At 36.8% G+C, this 21,448-nt stretch overlaps 1 protein-coding gene across 2 annotated transcripts in view; it reads right to left on the minus strand.

Annotated features, from left to right (window-relative positions):
* LOC150105462 (kinesin heavy chain-like) overlaps window positions 1-21,448 on the minus strand; it is a 415,076-nt gene that overhangs the window by 384,275 nt on the left and 9,353 nt on the right. For both annotated transcript variants that reach the window (XM_090394832.1, XM_090394831.1), the window contains exons 2-3: window positions 12,580-12,667; window positions 4,694-4,767 (exon numbers count right to left, since the gene is read on the minus strand). In XM_090394832.1, coding sequence (XP_090250958.1) covers window positions 4,694-4,767; window positions 12,580-12,667 — 162 coding nt within the window. The remainder of the gene's footprint in view (window positions 1-4,693; window positions 4,768-12,579; window positions 12,668-21,448) is intronic.

Consider the following 21,448-nt stretch of genomic DNA (forward strand, 5'->3'; position numbering starts at 1 on the left):
GTAAGCCCTCCTGGTATGACAGCCAATTCAGTATTGCACTCTTGGAATTTTTGTTTGATTGAATCCTTCAGATGAGCCCGGAACTGATCAAATACAAAAGCTTTCTTCTTTAGTAGTGTGCCATTACTTCTTTTCCATACTTTATCTATCCACACTTTCATGCCACGTTCATTCATCCATCCAACCTTTTTCATGCACATGTACAATCAGTCCTGTTGGTATTTTTTCTGTAGGCAAAGTCTTCCGCTTAAAAATTATCATTGGCGGCAGCTTCGTACCATCAGCACAGCATGCAAGAACTACAGTGTAGTGTGTTTTTTCGTGTCCACTGGTTTTGATTGTAATGCTTTTCTCACCTTTCTCAGCTACAGTTCTATTTGAGGAAACATCAAAGGTTAGGGACGTTTCATCCATATTGGCTATTTGTCCCATTTCAAAATTGTAATTTTTTCGATGTTGAATTACATATTTATGAAAAGAAATAATTTTGTCTTCATATTCTTTTGGCATTTTTTGACTGATTTTTGTTTTTGTACGCATACACAGTCCACTGCGTTTCATGAAACGGTAACACCATGACGCACCACCTTTAAAATCTTCAATGTTACGCTCACAGGCTACTTTGACTGCATGTGTACGAATCATTTTTGTTGAAATGGCAATGCCATTTTGCCGATTTCCTTGCACCCATTTCAAAACTTCGGTCTCTAGTTCTGGCCACTTCGCAATTTTTCCACGTTCCGCGCGCTTTTCATTACGCAAATTGTACAAAATCTCCTTCTGACCACGGCAAGTTCTAATCATTTTTTCTGTAGGCGGAGGTCCAAAATGTCTTTCAGCTTCCCTATTCCCGTGTTCTTCCGCATATTTTACAACCTGCAATTTGTAACTTGAAGTATATGAATGTCGCCTGTTTTTTTCCCATCACTAAAATCTACAGGGAAATATCAAACTGAACACAAAATATCTCAACGTCAACTCAATACTGATAAACATTGGTAACTGATTACTCGGATAAGATATTATGAAACTTGAATAGGGACTCCCCGTTCTTAGCCAATGACGCGCTAGAAGTCACATGAAGGTCGCGCATCAATTTGATTGCACCATTAACCACCTACAAAGATCTTGGAACATAAAAGGGAGTGCGTATGACTTTGAAAAGAGGAAACAATCTTTACCTTCATTATATAAGACGCACCCCATTTTTAAGATGAATTTTTAGGGTAAAAAAGTGCGTCTTATACACAGGAAAATAGGGTAGCTACTGCTTATACCAGGTAATCTACTTAAGTGTTCTTTTCAGAATGAAGGATTATTGCCCCTTCTAATGGACATGAAGGTCAAACTGCACTTCTTATCCATGTTCTTTCAACAGGTGGACAGAATATTATCCAGGTGTGCTGGACATGTATATACGTCCAGCATGAAGCTTGCGCTTCATGCGCCTAATGGTAAATGCGGCCTAATGGTAAATACACCTCTTATTGAATCTCCATAAAATATCTTCTCCTTAGTTTCAGTTTCCCACTCTTTCATACTTTCCCAATTCACTTTTTCTTTCATTCTCCCTCCTGCTGTTCCCACACACTAATTGTTTCTCCAGCAGCCCTAGCTCACCTTTTCTCCTATGAAGGACTTTGCATAACCATACTAAAGGGTGTCAACATTGGACCTCCCGAGTTTCAACATGTTATTACTACTACTACTACTATTAAAGTGTATGGACCATGGAATCAAAATTGCACAATTCAGAAGGAATACTCACGAAGTTTTTGTAAAAAAAAAAAATATATATATATATATATATATATATATAAAATCAGTACACTTCTCTCTTGCTCTCTCACTTCCAATTCTATTCATAGTTTTGCTGATAATATTTCCCATTCCTTTTGATTCTTCAAAACTTTGCAGCACTCAAATTATTCAACCTTCAAGATCTTCTATAACCAATGTCTTAAAACACTGATCTCAAAATTCTCAAGTGGCAGTGAAGATGCAGTACATTTATCAAATTTGAATCCTATCAAAATATTGTCTCATCTTATTAACAAGAAGAAAGATCTTACTTCACTCTCTTCTTAATTTTGATTTCCAGTCAGGATCAGTTTTTCTCTTCTTGGACTGATTTTCACTTCTAGCTTATACTTGCATAAACATCACATTCACGGCCTCGTCAGAGTCCAAAAAACTTGGTATTCTTTTAATCAAAACACCACTTATTTCCCTCTCAGCTCCTAACAATTTATAAATTCCAAGTCAAGTGACCTAAGAATAGATCTGGAAGACATGCATCAACAAATTAGTACAATGAGTTTCTCGGCCCTTGCAGAGTTGCCTGATATCTAGCTCAATATTGGTAACCTTCAGTCGCGGATCGACACGCACACACACACACACACACAGGTTGTAGAAAATTGCATGATGATTTTCAATGCTTCTTCACATAATTCAGGAAATTCACTTCTCACTGAAGGCGAGATCCAGAATCGAGCGAAACCAAGATCACGGAATTGCATTAAGCCCACTGTCATTTGAAAGTTCAATTAACAGTTCTTTTTTTGATAACAAAAGGTCGTTCTCGTGACTAAGCCTGAAATGGATCGCAAACCCACAGAAATTTCTTATAAAAGTTATTCGGAAAATATGTTTCAAAATTCTGTTTCAGAGTTTTGAAGTGGTCACAAACCCATTCCAGAAGCTCAGAATCAACAAAAATATCATTTCCCACTAAAAAGGATTCCAACGTCTGAAAAGGTGCAAATCGTCTGTCTTTTACATAACTAATCCATAACACTAGTTTTTTTCTCGGATGCCTTTTGTTGTAGGCATCAGGAACAGTTAAAGAATTTCCCTGAAGGGAGAGATTTAGTTCATTTAATTTTGAAAAAATGTCTGAAAGATAGGATAGCATTGATAACCACTTTGTCAACAAGGAGTGATGCAAAATCAGAATTACTTTCATTTACGAACAATAAAACTTCATGCCTTAATTGAAATAACCTCGTTAGTACTTTGCCACTGGAAAGCCAGTGAATTTCAGAATGAAGCAAAAGTTGTATAAATATTCACTGCCCATTTCATCATAGAGTACTGAAAATAAGCTATTATTTAACGGTCTCGCATTAATAAAATTAACTAGCTTTACAGCATTGTATAGCATAGTTTTAAATTCTGATGGCATTACTTCGGAGGCTAACACTTCCCTGTGTATGAAACAATGTACCCAATTCATATCCGCAACTACTTCCTTGACCTTAGAAACAACCCCACTATGCCTGCCTGTGAGGGTGTAAGCTCCATCCGAACAGAAGCCCATACATTTTTCCCCATCGGATCCCCTTGTGTATTATGTAATTATTGAGAGTGTGAAATATTTCTTCTCCAGTTGTTCGGGATGACAAAGTTCTACAAAACAGAATATCGTCATGAATGTTGCCATCATGTGCATATATTATGTAGCATATTAACTGCACATCATTTAACATCAGTAGTCTCGTCTATTTGTAACACATAATAAGGGCTCTTCTTAACTCTGTCGATTAACTGAGATTCTACTTCACCTGCCATATCATTAATTCAGCGACCTACCATGTCATTTGAAAGAGGAATCAAATCAACATCTTTTAGTAACTTGTTGCCTAACATAGTTTTTATCACATCTTTTATAGCTGGAAGTAGTAAATTTTCCCTGATAGAATGAGGTTTCCCTCTTTTTGCTATGCACAAACTTAGGACGCTTCCAGTGCCTTGCTGTAAATCGAACCCATGGCTGAAACAATATCTTTCCCATGATTTAATGTCCCTAAGCGTCGCTCAAAAAATACAATTGGCTTCTTTTTCACATCACAATGTTTAGTTTCTAAATTTCGTCGGGTTTTTGCAGGTTTCATGCACTCGTTCAACAACACTTCATAACACAAAATACATTGAGGTTTCTGTTCACTTTCATCTCCACACCAAGTAAACCCGAATTCCAATATGAACTGTTATATTTCCTACTGTATTTGTTTTTTTTAACTGCTTGTTTCTTTTACTTTAATAGTATCAGATTTACTTGCAGTTACAACACGAGTATCACAATTAAGGTTAGCGGCACCTGTTTCCTTTGCTTTTCAAGGTCCTAGTTCTAAGCCACTTTTCCATTATTTATAAACGTTTCCAAAAAATATATAAATACCAGGGTTAACTCATGACACACTTCGTCCAAGTATCACTTAGCACTTCTGAAGATATACTGAGCCTTGGTTGAAGGTGGAAAACCTTCAATAATAAAAATCAATAAACAACAAGCAATTGGTTGAAATGTGGATAACACGTTTACTTCAAATCTGACAAAACAGCAAGGAAAGGCAGAAGCAATAAAACCATGTTGTTCACTTCACCCCTCTTTTATTACTCGTCATTCTGCCACTATTTGTTGTTGTTTTTAAGTATCCATTTTATTTCACTACTTTTTACTTATTCAATTTGTTTTGTTTGGATAATTAAAAAATATATATTTATTTATTTAAGTCTGCCTGCAGACCACAGGTTGAGAAACACTGATCTATAAGATCGATGTTGACCCCTTGCTAATGAAGACAATTTATTTCAACCAATTATTTAATAAATAGTTCAACTTTCAAGAAGCAGATACACTAATGTATACAATGAATAACAGAAAAAAAAAAATAATAATAAAGCTCACCTCCATAGTATGAGTCTTTCCACTGGAAGTCTGTCCATATGCAAATATAGTACCATTATATCCCATAAGAACATCTGAAGGACAATATCGGAAATATTTTAACTGTTTGCTCATAAGATTTAACAGAAATTGTACATACATATATATTTACATTCATTATAATTACTAAATCAAATGCGAGAAAACATCAGATCTTTTAGTTGGAAAACAAGTCACATTTAAATTATTAAAGAATCAACTGACAATTATTTTACTCCACCATTGACTGCAGTTATAATTAACACTATAATATATTTCATTCATAATAAACTAACACCTTCTAATGTTTTGTTTGATATATTAACAAACAGAAAAATTATAATTGCATAAATTACAAATAAATTAAATCATCATCGTCATGCTTTTCAAGCTGGTTGTCTTTTTCCTAATGGTTTGTAATTTAAGGCTTGTTTGGTAATCTTTCTGTTTTCATTCTTTAAATGTGTTCCATCCATTTATGTTAATATATTTTTTAATTTTTTCTATTACTGAGTCCTAGTTTAATTCTTTCATAATTTCTTCATTTCTTTTGTGATTGAATAGAGCTTTTTTTTGCAGTTTTTCTCAAACTTCATTTCAGCTGAAATGAAAAAACAAACTAGACTAAAAGAATACTTTTAGTCTAGTTTGTTTTTCAGAGTTAATTACACCTGTTATTTTTAATTATTTTGCAATTTTTAGGTTTATATCTTTTTCATATGTAATCATACATCCTAGGTAGTTAAATAAATTCCTGTTCTAAAATCTTGTTATCTATTACTATTTCAATTTTTATTGGATCTTGTCCTTAAAATAAATTAAATAAAAGAAAATATAAATACATATATAAAATATATTATAATTACTGTACACAGTATATATCGACACTTTTGTGCATGTCAGAAGGAGGAGAATCCATTCTGATAATAGGGTAATCAATCCGTATTGTGGAATGAGTTGTTTATTATTACATGATGGAAAATGTTCTCTTTGAACATTGTAGTTTTTAAAGTGGTAACTATTTTGCTTGTATAACAGCTGGATAATTTTACATATAAAATATGTGATTTTGCGAGTTGGTAACCAATTCGTACATTTCTTTCTTTCTTCCTTTCTCCCTTTCAACATGAATTGACTCTTCTTGGCACATTGCCAAATGAGGTTCTCGTATCTGTGATCAGACAGTACTTGATTAAATAATTAATTGTAATTAAGATACGTTAGTAACAAAGACTGCACCTAACATTTTGGAGCAAGAGAGATTTTTGATAGACAATTCTGATGCAATAGCACTCAGCATATATTATTTACATACCAAGAGGTATGTAAATAAAATTATAAAAGAAAATATAAAAAACAAAATTAGTTTAATTCATTATGTAAGAAATACATTAAAGTGCACATATCACTTCTGATGTATACACTTCATCCTTCAGAGGACCACACAAAAAAAAAAATCTACAGATAAAAAATGACCAGGAAATTGATCCTTTCCTACCTTACCCAAATAAATGAAGGCAACTTCTTTGGGAAGTTCAATGTCAACAATACCAACACAAAAATGGCTTTCCTTTTCAACAATTCCACTCCTCAAGTCAGTAGTGATACCAAGTATTTGCCACTGCCACAGATAATTTATCTTTTTTTTTTTTTAAATATTTGGTCCACACACAAAAGGCCACCAGACCAGACCTTTAGCACACTAGAGTCATCTGTGGGAAAGAGGAATAGCTGTTCAAACACATTTTGCTTGAAGAGCTGAGGTTTGTAATCTTTGGGGAAGGTAGAATGGAGGAAACTGTTCCAAAGGACAGAAGTGATGGAATAAAAGAGGAGGCAGTAAAGTTGGTTCGGTGAGTTTTAAGGTGACTGTAAAAGGGTGTTGGTTAGCAGTGGCACTTGTTTTAATGAATTTGGAGAAAAGTGGAGGAATAATAGTGGCCAATTCAGAAGAGCACTTCTGAGAAAGTATCTGTAGAAGAGACACAAGGCAGAAACTGAATGTGTATGAAAGAGGGATTGAAATTGGTCTGTGACAGAGGGATCGTCAATTAGCCAGACTGTCCTCTTCTGGATAGAATCGAGCAATCTTAGAGAGGATTTCTGTTGCAATACCCCAAATATGGAAGCAATATTCCATGGCTGGGTGGATTTGGGCTTGGTATAGGGATAGAAGCTGTGAAAGTGTGAAGTGTCTTGTGCAAAAAAAGTACACCAAGTTTTTTGGTGACTGTAGAAACTATAGTTGAAATATGGTTGTGCCAAGAAAGATCAGAGGTGCAAGTCAGTCCAAGAAGAGAAATATGATCGTGTTTGGATATCACAGTATTACTGAAGGTAAAGGGGAGGGATGTGAAGTCTTTCTTGCAAGAGATCAGACAGATCTCTCTCTCTCTCAGGAGATGTCAACAACAACCATGTGAGTTTCTCAAATTTGCTGCTGGTCACTGATTAGTTGGTATGACTAGGTGGTTCAAGAGTTGGTTGTTGATGACCTTCTCCATAATTTTAGAGAGAAAGGAGGTGAGAGCAATTGGACTGTAGTTCGTAGGTTGACTTTTATCACATTTCTTTGGGATGGAGATTTGGACCTGATTCCATGTTGACAGGTAGGTGCCGCACACAACTTTTGTGTGTGGCACCTACAAACAGTTGAATGGGATAAATTGAAGAGGCAATACAGGATATGTATTAGTTCTGGAGCACAATTTTTTAACACAATAGGTGGGATACCATCAGGATCAGATGCCTTGTTTGTGTTCAGGTTATTCAGGATTCTTCAGATTTCTTCTCAGAAGATTATGGGAGGTATGTAGGGAGCTGTTCTTTGTGGAGTGAACTTTGCCCAGGTCATCAATGCAGGAATTGGAAGAGAAGAGTGATGCCAGTAATTTGGCCTTGTCTTTTGGTGAGGTTATTACAGTACCATCTGGATGTAAGACTGGTGGAAACCTGGGTGAGGAGAAGTTGCACCCAAGCAAGGGACCAAGACAGCCATTTGGGCAGGAAATGAGTTTGCAGCATTCTGGCCTTTCAAAGCATGACTTGGACTTGGTGATGATTCTTTTACAACTGTTGTGGGCTGCAGAGTGGGCAGCTGGAGTTTTGGTCTTGAGCCATTCTTGGTAAGCAGAGGATTTTTCTTTTACAGCATTGGTACACTCTTTTGAGAACCAAGGCTTGGATGGTGGCAGAGAGTTTGGAATGGAATAGGGGATGAAAGCCTTCATTCCTGTGAGGATGATTTCAGTTATTCAGTCTGAGCAAGTGTCTGGATCAGAAGAACTGAAGCAGTAGTTGGACTTTGGGAAGGAGGAACAGAAGTGATGGTGTTCCTCCCAGTTGGTACCTTTGCAGTTCATTGTCAATGGTGAACGGCTCAACATCCATGTCTGCTTGATCAGCAAAACTGAAGGGGGAGCCAATATGAGATGTCGACACTGAAGTCCCCAAAAAAGGGTGACCTCATTATTGGGATACTTAGACAGCAGAAAGTCAAGCTTTAGCGAGAGAAAGTTGAAGAGGTCAGAGTGGTTGATAAAGTTTGAAGAGCAATAGAGGGAGCATATGAAATGGGCAGATTGATTTGAGAGAAAAATTATGAGCCAGAGCAGATCAAATAGTGGGGATTCAAGGATCTACAGTCTCTGGCATGGTATGTCAGTTCTCACAAATGCCTGTGTCACCCCCTTGTGGCAGAAAGAGATATGTAATGTGCAGTTCATGCAGTTGAGGTGTATAGTGGTTAGTGAGGATGCCAGTTGGGATTCTGAAAGGAATAGGAATCTAGGTTTTAAATTTTCAGGAAATGACAATTTATACTAGAATATTAATTAAAAACTAATCAATACCTTCCTATATTTCAGCAATGTTACATTGCCATCTTCAGGGATCACAATACAATGATATGTGCATGCAGGCACTCACACTAAGCAACTGAGGCTGAAGAAAGGCAACTGAGGCTGAAGAAAGGCAACTGAAGTTGGTCCTAGAGTCCTAAACTGCCCTCTAGCATGCAAAATTGGTTTGTCTTGGCTGCTGATCTTAGAATGTAAGATTCCCAAATTTGAGGCAGTCTCATGCATTTTTTTTTTAGGTTTGGGAAGTTTTTCAGAGCTGAGGCTGATTCAAGGAACAATCTTTCATACTTGAACTTGCTGTAGTGTAACAAAGTGGTCTTTTTCCAGCATATTCTGTGGTGGGTGTCCAATGCATGGTCAGCAAGAGCTGAGTGGCTGTATTGGCAGAACCTGATGTAGTTCTTGTGTTCAGATATCCTGATATTGGCTGTCCTGCCTGTTTGGCCATAGTAGGATAGTTTGCAACTGCAAGGGAACTGATATACTTCAGGTAGGTCTAGGGGAAGTGGCTGGTCTTTAGTAGAGATAAGATAAGAGATGCCAGTTTCTTATGTGGTTTGTAACTAGTTGTGAGATCATATTTTCTTAGGATTTTTGTCATGCAGATTTTTTCAGATGTACCCTGGATATATGGGATGGTAATATATATTAATCTCTACTATGAAAGGGGGGGGGGGGAATGGTGTTGTGGTTTACTGGATTTAATATTTTTTGTATTTTTTCTTCAAAGGTCTCTATATAGAAGTTGGCCAGGAGTGGAGAGTGGAGAACCCATGACTGTCTCCTCTGTTTGTAGAATTTTCCTTGCAAAACAAAATAGCCCGAGTTCATGGTGAAATAGAGCTGAGATATCATGAGAAAATTTGGCTCGGATGAGGTCAAAGGTATCTTTGAGTGGAACATTACTGAATAATGAGGAGACATCAAAACTGACCATTATGTCAATGTGCTGGAGTGAGAGGTTTTCTATACTTGCTTTAAAGTTGACCGAGTTTTTTTTTATGTGTGAAGGTGTGTTGCCAGTATATTGTGTGAACACTTTGGCTAAATGTTTCACTAATTGTATGTCGAGGAATCAATGCTATCCACAATCGAACGCAGTGGTACAGGATTTTTGGTAGTCCATATATTGGGTGGAGACGGTCTGGAGTTAAAAGGTTTTAGTCTGTTAGTCACTTCCACAGTCCAAGAGGTAATCTTCTTGACGGGCCTATGGAATTTTCTGATTTGGGAGCTGGTGGGATCATATTCTATAGAGAGATAGGTAGACCAATCTAAAAGTAAAGAGGCAAGCTTACCTGTGTAGTCTGTTTGGTTTAGATCCACAGTGGCATTTCCCTTATCAGTTTTAGTAATTATTATTTTTCTGTTTTTTGTTTCTTGAAGACTTAAATTCTTCTTTTGATAGGTTGCTTTTTGGTGGTTTGGCAGGGTAAGAACACTGGCTACATCTAGTCTGAAACTGTTGGCAATATTGCGGCAAAGCATGAGTGCACTGATTGCTTCAGGGTAAGGGGTAATAGCTTTATTATCATGTTGAGAGGTATTTGACATTTGGAAGCCGAGTTCTTTTTTAACTTTCAAATTCTTTAATGTGTTGACCGACTTCTTATTCTTTGAAATTCTTTTTCTGCTGAAGTGTTCGAGATGTCGGAAAGAATCGTCCAAAGGTCGATGTTCAGCGTAGCGGCAAACTCTTCCTCTAGCACACAAATAGCCTCATTGGTGTTGGCCAAGAGAACGTGGGTGGTGACAATCTGCTCCCATAGTAGAGCAAAGGTAGTGCGTCTGTATATGCAGGGAGCCTTCGGTGATGCAAATCAGCATTTTAGTTTTGCACAGTTCAGGATCACGTTATTATCCTGGCAGCATTTTAGAAAGGCTAATCAATTTAGTTGTCTTGAAATCTTCAGCTTTAACTTGCGGTATTGATGTAATTAAAAAAATTACATCATTATTAATACATTATTAATTATCTACAATAATTAATAAATTATTGTAGATAAGCTTATCTGTTGGTTATACATAGCTTTTAATTTATCCTTAGTTAATTTAATAATAAAATCCTTATCCCACCCACTGTACTGATGTATTATAAGTTTACAACCTTTTGTGGGTGGGTGGGAATCACAAAAAATATGTAAATAACTATAAAATTCATTTCGTTATTATTCCTAGATATCAATGTTTTCCATTAAATCAATGCATGAGTGATAATCAACATTTAATTGTCCACACCAGTCTTCCTATTTTCTTGTAAGCACCTTTGCATGTCTCTCATCAACGAGACCAAAAACAGTCCATCATACTTGCATCTCATTTAATGCAAACTTTTTCAAAAACCTTAATGTACTGCACCATTCATCTTGCTCATTACAATGCACCAAAATTTCAGGAAATAATTCCAGGTGATAATGGAGAAAGTATCAATGATATCCTCTTGGCACCCATTTTCTGGTAATGTTGTAAGTTGATCAACTAATGGGTTTTGTTGAACAAAACCCATTAACAATATCCCCGAATAATTTCCAGGGTTCTTCTATTGAGTTTTTTTAAAAGGTTTCATCATCTAATACTTCCTTAATATGAAATTCCAACAAATATCTCCTTAAATTAGAGGTGGCAAAGGTATTAAAAATACTGCAAAAAACTGTAAAGCTTGATGCAAACACAACAACTGGTTTGAATATGACATCAGAATGAGTTAAAGTAATGTGCTAGAGAATTAGATATATTCCTAACCTAGTTTGAACTTAAGTTGCAACACAAACACAAAGCCAATTATAGACCAATCGGCATTTGGAATAGTTAAAGTATCAAAGAGGTTTGTGATAAATTGCATCGAGGTGGGCAGATAATACTTTGATCCTTTATAGAATGACAAAACAGTTGGATGTGGGGAATGAATATACTATGAGACTTTTGGATTTTGCCAATGCATTTGAAAAAGTGGCTATATGACTTGTATCGAATAAGATCAAAGACTGAAAGATGTGGTCTTCAAAGTTTGAGAAAAAGGAAGCATAGAGATATGATAAAAACAAAGCTGGTTAGAGGATCCTGCAGAGGAAGAGAGAGATGTTGGACCCTTTCCAACATCTCTTCGTCCTTCTGAAAAACCAGGTGACCAAATCTAGGCACAGCAGTCCATGTCTGGCCCGATCAAAGCCTTACACAATGGAACAAGAACCTCCCTACTTCTACAAGTAAGTGTCCTCCGCATCATTCCCAGAAACCTTTGTGTTATCTTCACAATTTTGGCAATGTGTCCCCTAAACCTCAGATCCCCATCCACCATCACCCCAAGATCCCTTATTTCTTCCACCTTCGACAATATATCCTCGCCATGCATAAATTCTGCATCCCATCTTTGTTTCCCAAATTTTAAAACCTTACATTTTGCAACATTGAACTCGCATCCTCATTCCTGTATCCAATCACGCAATTTATTCAAGTCTTCTTTCTTGTAAGGCCACAACATCTCTACTCTTCATGGTTCATCCCAACCTTGCATCATCTACAAACAACTGAATAATCTCCATCCAAATCTTTTCCCATATCATTAATATATGAGTTAACAGCAATGGCCCAATACGCACTTATCCAACCCCATCAGCTCCAGTTCAACTATCAACTTATCATGCAGTAATCCATCAAAAGCCTTTGCAAAATCTAAGTATATTACTGTGCATCCTTCTCGTCTGTCCAAGGAAGCTTATATGCTTATACAAGGAAGCTTGTATAAACATGCTTATATAATAAGTTGGCTTTTAAATTTTTGGAAATAAATCATGCAATTAGATCAAGGATTATATATCCATTTTTGTCCAATTCTTTTTACTAGACTCAGTTACTATGTAATGGCAGAAATATTTTCTTTGAGTAAATGAATCAAAGTGCATTCTGAATCTTCTGCTTATAAATACAGATCAGTTTTTATCTTTAATTTGATAAACTACACAGTTCATCTGATAAAAGAAAAATATACAGTTACATGTAAATACATACCTTTGACAATAGCCCTAATTGCCTCATTGTAAACCTTTTCTTGAGATGCATTAGGCTTGAAAACTTTGTCATATATATATAGTTTTCCCTATAACAATATATTATATAAATAAAACAGTATATAAAACAATGTAAATTATATTTATTTATACACATAATATTATATATAAGAACTAAATGTTAAAATTTACAAGCATTAAATAGTTAATGTGCATCTTTCCTGCTTTCTTGGTAAAAGATTTTATTTTTTGCACAATTTTATTTGCAGCTTTCATGAAATTTGTCATGTGCCAATTTAACAAAAAAAAAAAAAAAAAAGAGAAGAGAAGAGAAGGGATCTAAAAAGGAGTATTTGTTAACAGATGAGACTGATGCTTTATGTTTTGATATCAAATCCAGTAATCAAATATGTTACATCTCACACCAGGCAATAAATTTCATCACCCAGTGTGAAACATCATCTTGCTTATTGGAGGTGTGGAGTGGAGTGACTTGATTAAGTTGCATGTTTGATCCTATAGAAGGAGAGGTTTCTAAACCATGTAAAAACAAATAAAATGCAAGTAAAAATACAAAAAATATATATACAATCAATTATTATCATGTGAACACCTCCATGGAGTTCAAGGACTCAAAGAAGGGCACCGCACCTACCTTCAACTCGCTGCCTCCACCACGATTACCAACCATACCAAACCACCACTACCATTATTATCTACACCAACGCCATCTACTTCCCACCACCAACCAGTATTTTTTTTCTTTGTCTGTAAATTGAGTGTGTTCTCAAGACCAATTTGTCTGTATGTGGAATGAAAAACTCCAGTTTCCAGGAGAAAAAACCCTGCTACCTCTGTATGAGATTGGTTAGCTCACTTTCAACTGAAAAACCCATATAAAGATTCCTCTCATCACGAGAATTGAACTCAAGTCTTTTCCAATTGAAGGGCACAACATACTGTTGTTTTATCAATTGTGCTACGGAAGATATCAAATATTTGGTTTGCAGGGGGGGCACCTGGGATTGAACCAGGGACCTCTGCAGTAGAATGTTCTACCACTGAACTATATCCCTACAACTATAAAAACAGAAATAAAAATACAAACAGAAAAAAATTCTTAGCCTATCCACAGTACTAACGTACTACAGGTTTATAAAATTAGTTTCCAAGAATTATTTCACGTCTTATATATCCTGTTGTTTTATTGGTCGGAGTTCCACCATAAAGCAATCTCCAGAGTGCATAATCAAGACTGATATCATCTCAACACTTCAAATTCTTTAAGGTAAAGCATCAGAATATGTCAACTTGAATTTGTGCTCCTGTTTAATTGTTTTTAAAAATATTTTCTCTCAAACCAAATGAAAGTACAATTTTAAAGGGTCTGAAGAACTCCAAACAAATTTGTAAGTACTCTTGAGCAATTCAAAAAATATATATATTAATTTCCATATTGGCCCTGCGCAAGTGCCAAAATATAATGCAGTGGAATTCAACTATTCCCATCGCACGTGGCAAAGATGGTGGCAACAAAGTCCAGTGACATCTGAGTGTTTTGAGTACTGTTATTGCAAACAGACAATCAACCACTAATCAAACAGTTCATCATATGAACTGTTTGATTAGTGGTTGAACAGTTCATCATATGAAGTACTCTCAGAGAAACAAAAAAATAAAATAACGTGCGATTTCTGTTGCCAGTGGATGCACGCTAGCTGCAAAGATCGATGAATCAGCAGATAACCCTCTGGCTGACTTCAACTATTCTTCTGTCCTCTATGCCTCAAATTGATTCAAGACCAGAACCTAGATGATGATGCAAGTTAAGTGCTGATGAAAACACCAACAAACTCTAATCTTATCTTGACAGCAGTGCACAATAATACCAAAAAACTGCCAGGTGCAACTGCTTTATACCTGTGTACACACACAGAACTGGAATGAACTCCCTTGCCCAGTAGAAGTGACCTGTGACACAGAACCAAATGATGAGCAGACCCAAATTTATAATGGCTGTAAACAGTAAATTCAAAAGGCACTCCATGCTTATAATGTATACAAGTCAATCCAAATTTGACCTTCATCCAGCAGGAACAAGGTCACAAATGTAGTAAAAAGCCAAAATAATGATGAAGTGCAGGCCACTGAATTATAAACAAAGAATGTTGGTGAAAAAAATAAGTGCTAACAAACAGCCATCCTAAAAACTATAACTCAATGGATAGGGAACATGCATAGCCCATGAGGTGAACGGCAAATCTCAGAGAATCTTCTAAATCCACTTCACAAACATGCATGATCTAAGTTCCAACATCAATGATATCTTTCTGCCTCAGTCTGCAAAACCTCACCTGCTTTTCCTGAAAGAAACTCAAACTGTAGCTTCCTCAGGCACTGCTCATTTCATCTTTAATTACATTCTTTAATTCACTCCAACTCATCAGTATAAGTTTACTTTGATATACCATGACAAAGAATATCTAACTTAAAATCTCCTGACTTTGACTTCCTTGGGATGAATAATCTCTACAAAATTATAAAAAATTCATTAGCAATAGAGATGGCAAATCTATTGCTCCACTAATGCTACCAAACATTCCAAAATCTTTCAGATCTCCTCTCCTTTCAAATGCTGATTTTCTTCATTCTAACTAATAGTGCCTCTGTAGCGCAATTGGAAGAATGATGGTACATTGTGCCTTTGACTGGGAAAGGCCTAAGTTCAATTCTTGCTGTTCAAGTCTTGATTTTTTTTTTTTTTTTTTTTTTAATCAGTTGAAGGTAAGCTAGCCAATCTCATATGAAGGCGGCAGGATTTTCTCTCCCAGAAACTCAGGTTTTTCATCCCTCATACAAACAAATCAGCCTTCAGGACTGTCTGCAATTTACAGACAAAAAATACTAGTGGTGGTGGGCAGTAGATGGCATTGGTGTAAATGATGGAGATGGAGGGTTGTAGAGTAGGTTCCCTCCCTCCCTTGATGAGTCTTTGGAACATCTGAAGAATCAAGCATTTAACTGGCTTTTATCCATAACTCTATCTTCTTTTGCTGCTCATGCAAAAGCATGGAATAGCTACAAGAAAATTACCTAATCACTCAATTCATCCAAAAGGGATTTTGAAAGAGCTAAGAACAGGTTTCTTGTTCTTAGCTCTTTCAAAATCCCTTTTAGCCTGTAGCTCTTGCCAAAGCTACAGGCCCTAACTTTTCCATCCCTACTGCTACCACCACCACTGTTACACTCAGATAGTTCTACTACCCACAGAAAAACTAATTTCCTGGCTTCTTACTTCTTACTTACTTCTCCAATTTCTGTATTGTTGACCACGGCAAATTCTCCCCACCAAAAGCATTCCAAACAATCACCACACCATACTCTTTAACCTTTTTCTGGAAAGCAATCAGAAGAATTATACAAATTAAATACAAAAAAAGTACTGGCCCTAATGGTATTTCTCCAATCATCCTAAATTGGGGGGGGGGGATGCATGCAGGTGCACACGCTCATGCACACACTTCAGAGCTAACTCTTGTTCGGTGTTGCCTTTTTTATATTTTCACATTTCACCAATATCTATCTTGCAACATGAAAATTAGCCCATGTATAACCTTACAACCTATTCCTAAAAGGGTGACGAATATTTCCATCAAACCACTGCCTAATAAGATGAGTGGGTGACATAGACAAGCGGGTTCCCTGTTGATCGACATTAATGGAATCCATACTGTCAATAGTTTATTAGTCCAATGCAATCTTGAAAGCACTCAACTAATAAATTACTGCCAGTATGGATTCCATTAGTGTCGATCAACAGGGAATCCACTTGCCTATGTGACTCATCTCTAAACAAAAACCACAGAAAAATTTGGTGAGTCTAAGACAGTCAGTTGATATCTCCAAGAATTCCAACAGGGTCTGGCACAAGGGTCTACTAAGCAAGACCCCATCATTTGGCCTACCCCATGACTTTTGCAACTGGATTGCCAGCTTTCTGACTTCACAAATGCAACATGTGATGGTTAACGTTTCTTATCCTCTAAATATGCAACTAATGCTGGGTTTCCACAGGGCTCTGTTTTCTCCCTCACTTGTACTCCAGCCAACTGCAAACTCAATAAACAGCTCTGCTGATGACAGCACACTACATTCCTCCTCATTTGACCATGTGCTACATAAATCACCACAGCCTCCACAAAACAGCAACCTTTATTATCCTCAAGTCTGATCTCCAAATCATTCTTTGATGGAGTTCAGACAACCTGGTCAGTTGAAATACTAGCAAAACATAATTCTGCTGTATTTACCATAAAAAAGAAAGAAATTAAAAACATTTTCTTACATTTTACTCTTGGGTGTTTAAGTCTCTATACAAGATGAGATTTCTCTTCTTGGAATTACCCCGACATATCCATCTTAGTATATGCACGTTACAAATATTACTTCCTCAGCATCCAAAAAAATTAAGATTTCTCTTTCAACAGAGATGTTATTACTTTACCTCTGAACAGCAATCTCTCTCTATACAAATCACAAACACACCAAACCATCGAATAACATTCACAAATCTGGGGCAGTGCTTATAAGGGCTCCCTGAAAATTCAATACAGCAGTGGCGTAGCTAGTGGGGGGGGGTCTGCCCCGGGCAGCACTATGGACCTTTTTGAACTTTTACAGTTAATTCTAAAATACAGTCTCGAGAAGTCAGTTCCAAATATTGTAATACTACTGCGAATTTTCCTCGCAATTGCTGTAAGTGTCGCTAGTTGTGAGAGGAGTTTTTCTAAATAAAATTTGATTAAGAATTACCTACATTACTATGAAATAGACTTCGCCAAAGTCATTGACGATTTTGCTAACAGAAAAGCAAGAAAAATAACATTTCAGAATGTTGAAATTAAAGTTTTACTTCAAAAATAAACAGCGTTTTAATTTATTTCCCTATACGTCGTTTTGACTTTTGTAGTATTTTTGGTGGGTCTTGAGAGGGGCGGCAAACTCAAGGACTGCCCTGGGTGGCAACAGCTCTAGCTCCACCACTGCAATACAGAAGAGCAATTAGTTTGATTAATGATCATCTCTCACCAATTCACTCTACTCCCTTTCACAAAAGGCATTCAGTTTCTGCTACTTTCATCTTCTGCAAAAATATCGCAGCCAGTGTTCATCTCTATTCCTCTACTCAGTTAAATCCATCGAAACAAATGCAGAAACAACTCAACACCTCTTCACAGTTCAACTATAAACCCACATAACAAAATTAGACAACAGGAGCAGTGAACTTTAAAAATGTGCACATTAGTCCAACTTAGACTGCACAGTCTGCCTTTTCTTTTCTACGTGAATTTCTCTGTAGAAAACAATTATGGCCTGCATAATTCTGTCTACTTTGCTAAATCTCTCCATGCTTGGGTCCATTTCATCAATTATTAACAGAATGATCGATGCCTTATTAACAGAAACATATGCCTCTGCCAATTTTTTAATTGTAAACATTTTTTTTTTTTTTTGGAGGTGCTCAGCTTACTGTTTTTCTAGTGTTTTTCCTTTATTCTTATTTTAGACTTTCTATGCCTCCAGCTCTATAAGATCTTAATTTAAGAATTCTTCCACAGCTCTGCATCTTTATTGTAAAGTAACTCTTTAGCTAGCAACACTATCTTTGTTGAATCTGTAAATGTATAAGCATAAAGGTGTGGATGGTATGGGTGTAGGGGTAACAATACTTCATTGATCAACTAACTTTTTGTGTATGGGTCCAACATAAAATACACTATTCATACACACTGCTGTCATTTCAGTCCATACTGACTGTATTTGTATTATGTGCATAATATTATTATTATTATTACCCCAAGATCACATGGAGTCAAAGATTCATCTGGGAGGTCCTTTTATCAAACCCACATCTCATCATACTGTGTCTTAAACACACTCAAACTCCTTGCAGACACCACACTCTCAGGTAAGGCAATCCAATCATTCACAACTCTGCACGAAAAAAACCTGCCTCTCACTTCCCTACTCATACCCTCTTTATACAGTTTCCAGGGATGACCTCTGGTTCTCCCCTGATCTCCCACTATTCTCTGTAGAACTTATCCACCAATGATCCCATAACAACCCCTTACCAATTTGTAGGTCTCTATCATATCTTCCCTCTTCCTCCTGTCCACCAGCCTCTGCAAATTATATCTTCGCAATCTTTCCTCATACTCAACATTCCAGAGGTCAGAAACTACCTTAGTCAGTCGCCTTTGGAACCTTTCCAACATCTCTTCATCTCTGAAAACCTGGTGACCAAATCTGGGCACAATAGTCCATGTGTGGCCTAATCAAAGCCTTATACAAGGGAACAAGAAACTCCCTACTTCTATACGTCAGTATCCTCCGCATCATTCCCAGAAGCATTTGTGTTGTCTTCACAATTTTGGCGATGTGTCCCCTAAATTTTAGATCCTTATCCACTATCACCCCCAGATCTCTTATTTCCTCTACCTCCAACAATATATTCTCACCAAGCATAAATTCTGCATCTCATCTTTGTTATCCAAATTTTAAAACCTTACATTTTGCAACAATGAACTCACATCCACATTTCCGTGCCCAATCACTCAATTTATTCAAGTCTTCTTGTAAGACCACAACATCTTCACTACTCTTTATGGTTTGTCCCAACTTTGCATCATCTGCAAACAACTGAACATCTCCATCCAAATCTTTGCCAATATCAATAATATACAAGTTAAACAGTAATGGCCCTAAAACGGACCCTTGAGGTATTCACTAGTGACTTTCCTTTTCCTGGATATCGCACCCCCATACACAACTTGTTGATACCTATCAGATAGCCAGTCTCCAATCCAATGCACTAATCTAATATCCAACCCAATCTGCTCTAGTTTGGCTGTCAACTTATCATGAGGTACTCTATCAAAAGCCTTTGCGAAATCTAAGTATATTACTGTGTATCCTTCTCCTCTGTCCAAGGAAGCAGTCACTTTATTGTAATAAATAAGTAGATTACTAAAACATGACCTCCCTTTAGCAAATCCATGCTGTCCATCAAAGATAATACCATTGTTGTCAACCCAACTCCGGATCCTAGTTCTCGCAAGCTTCTCCAACAACTTAACCACAACACCTGACATACAGATAGGCCTATAGTTTGATGCGTGAGTTCGATCACCTCCTTTATGAAGTGGCACAATCTTGCCTTCCTTAGGAACTTGACCAAGTGCAAGACTCATATTAAAAATATATGCCAGGCAGGTGTCAACTCCCTGATAATATATCACCACGTATTTCTTCAGAATACGTGGTGATATATCATCAAGTCCCACAGCCTTATTTACATCTAATTTACTCAACTCCCCAAACACCTCTTGCTCATTTACAGTCAGTCTCTCCTCCCCATCATCAACTGCTCTCAATCTCTCCATGAAGTCACATTCACAAGATTGAAAGATCTTTATGAACTGCTCATTAAGCATCTCCACCACACATTCTGCAACAGCAGCAGTGGTGCACCCAGGATTTAATCTTGGAGGGGGCCAAGTACTCAAGATTTAATCTTGGGGGGAGGGGGGGGATACTCATAATTTAATCTTGGGGGCCGAGTTCAGGAGATGATTTGAGAATACACACTACGCATTGCATATGATCTATGACTGAGCATCTGCAGACTGATTGCCAATACATTACATCCGTGATCTCTGGCCTGGCTCGAGCAAACAAAGTATCGCCCGAGCACTACTTCGTTCGCCTTGCGTTCGTTATGAATGCAAGGCGAACGAAGACTGTGATTACTGAGAGTCAGATGGTATTCCCACCTTATGTGACCGCTAATTCATAAGTAGTATAGAAATAGAAGACACGACACAACATAAATAAAATAAAAAATAATTTTAATTAGGAAAAGATTGTTAAAGATGTTTCTAGTCCTTTTTCTTTTTTTTTGGGGGGGGGGGGGGGGAAAGCTGTCTTTATACATTGGAGAAAATGTATAAAGACAGCTGTCTTTATACATTTTCTCCAATCAATGTCATCCTTCCATAATCATTCTTTCTTTTGCTGGCTACATATCAAAAGAACTACCTAGGATTCTTTTTGGCTTCATTAGCTAACTGCTGTTCATACCTCTCTTTAGCTACTCTCACCAACTAAGTCACCCTTCTTGCCTGAACTTTGTTGACCTCATGAAATTGTTTATTTCCACTTCTCTTATGCTGCCTCCACAATGTCCTTTTTCTCTGTATCGCATGCTTAATCTCTTTATTCATCCATCTCACACCTATCTTATTTAACCTTCTCACCCTTGGAATACATTTAGACATTGCATCTACTAGATAGTTTTTGAAAATCCCCCAAGCTGCATTAATCTCTTTTCCAGCTAACTCCTCATTCCATGCTACACCCACAAGCTGTCTGCTGAGCTCTTCATAATCACCCCTCCCTTGTAGTTCCACATATACCCTTTTCTCACAGGGGCCCTTGCACTGCTAGCAACCACCATATATGATATTATAACCCTTCCAGCCAGTGCAAAAGTATTTTTAAGCATAATGTGCCTTGAAGGCAGAAATAACACCCTTGGTGTCTATGGGTTAGAGAAGAGGTAGTATTTAGTAAATGTATAATGGGATGTCCTTCATAAGTTGCAGAATAACAGTATTTTGATTTCATGTACACAGAAAAAATCCTGTTAATATGACATTTCATATATTTCTTGCAATAAATAAAGTCTCTGGCATATATGAACACGTTCTGAAATGCAATTTTGCATAGTACTCCACAATTTCTTATTCTATCTTACCAGTGATTTTCAAAAAAAACTAAATAAATGAAAAGATAAAAGGATTAGTAAG

This window comes from Typopeltis vanoorti, chromosome 6 (assembly GCF_054136105.1).
Source record: "Typopeltis vanoorti isolate ZY-2024b chromosome 6, IOZ_Tvanoo_1.0, whole genome shotgun sequence".
NCBI lineage: Eukaryota > Metazoa > Arthropoda > Arachnida > Uropygi > Thelyphonidae > Typopeltis > Typopeltis vanoorti.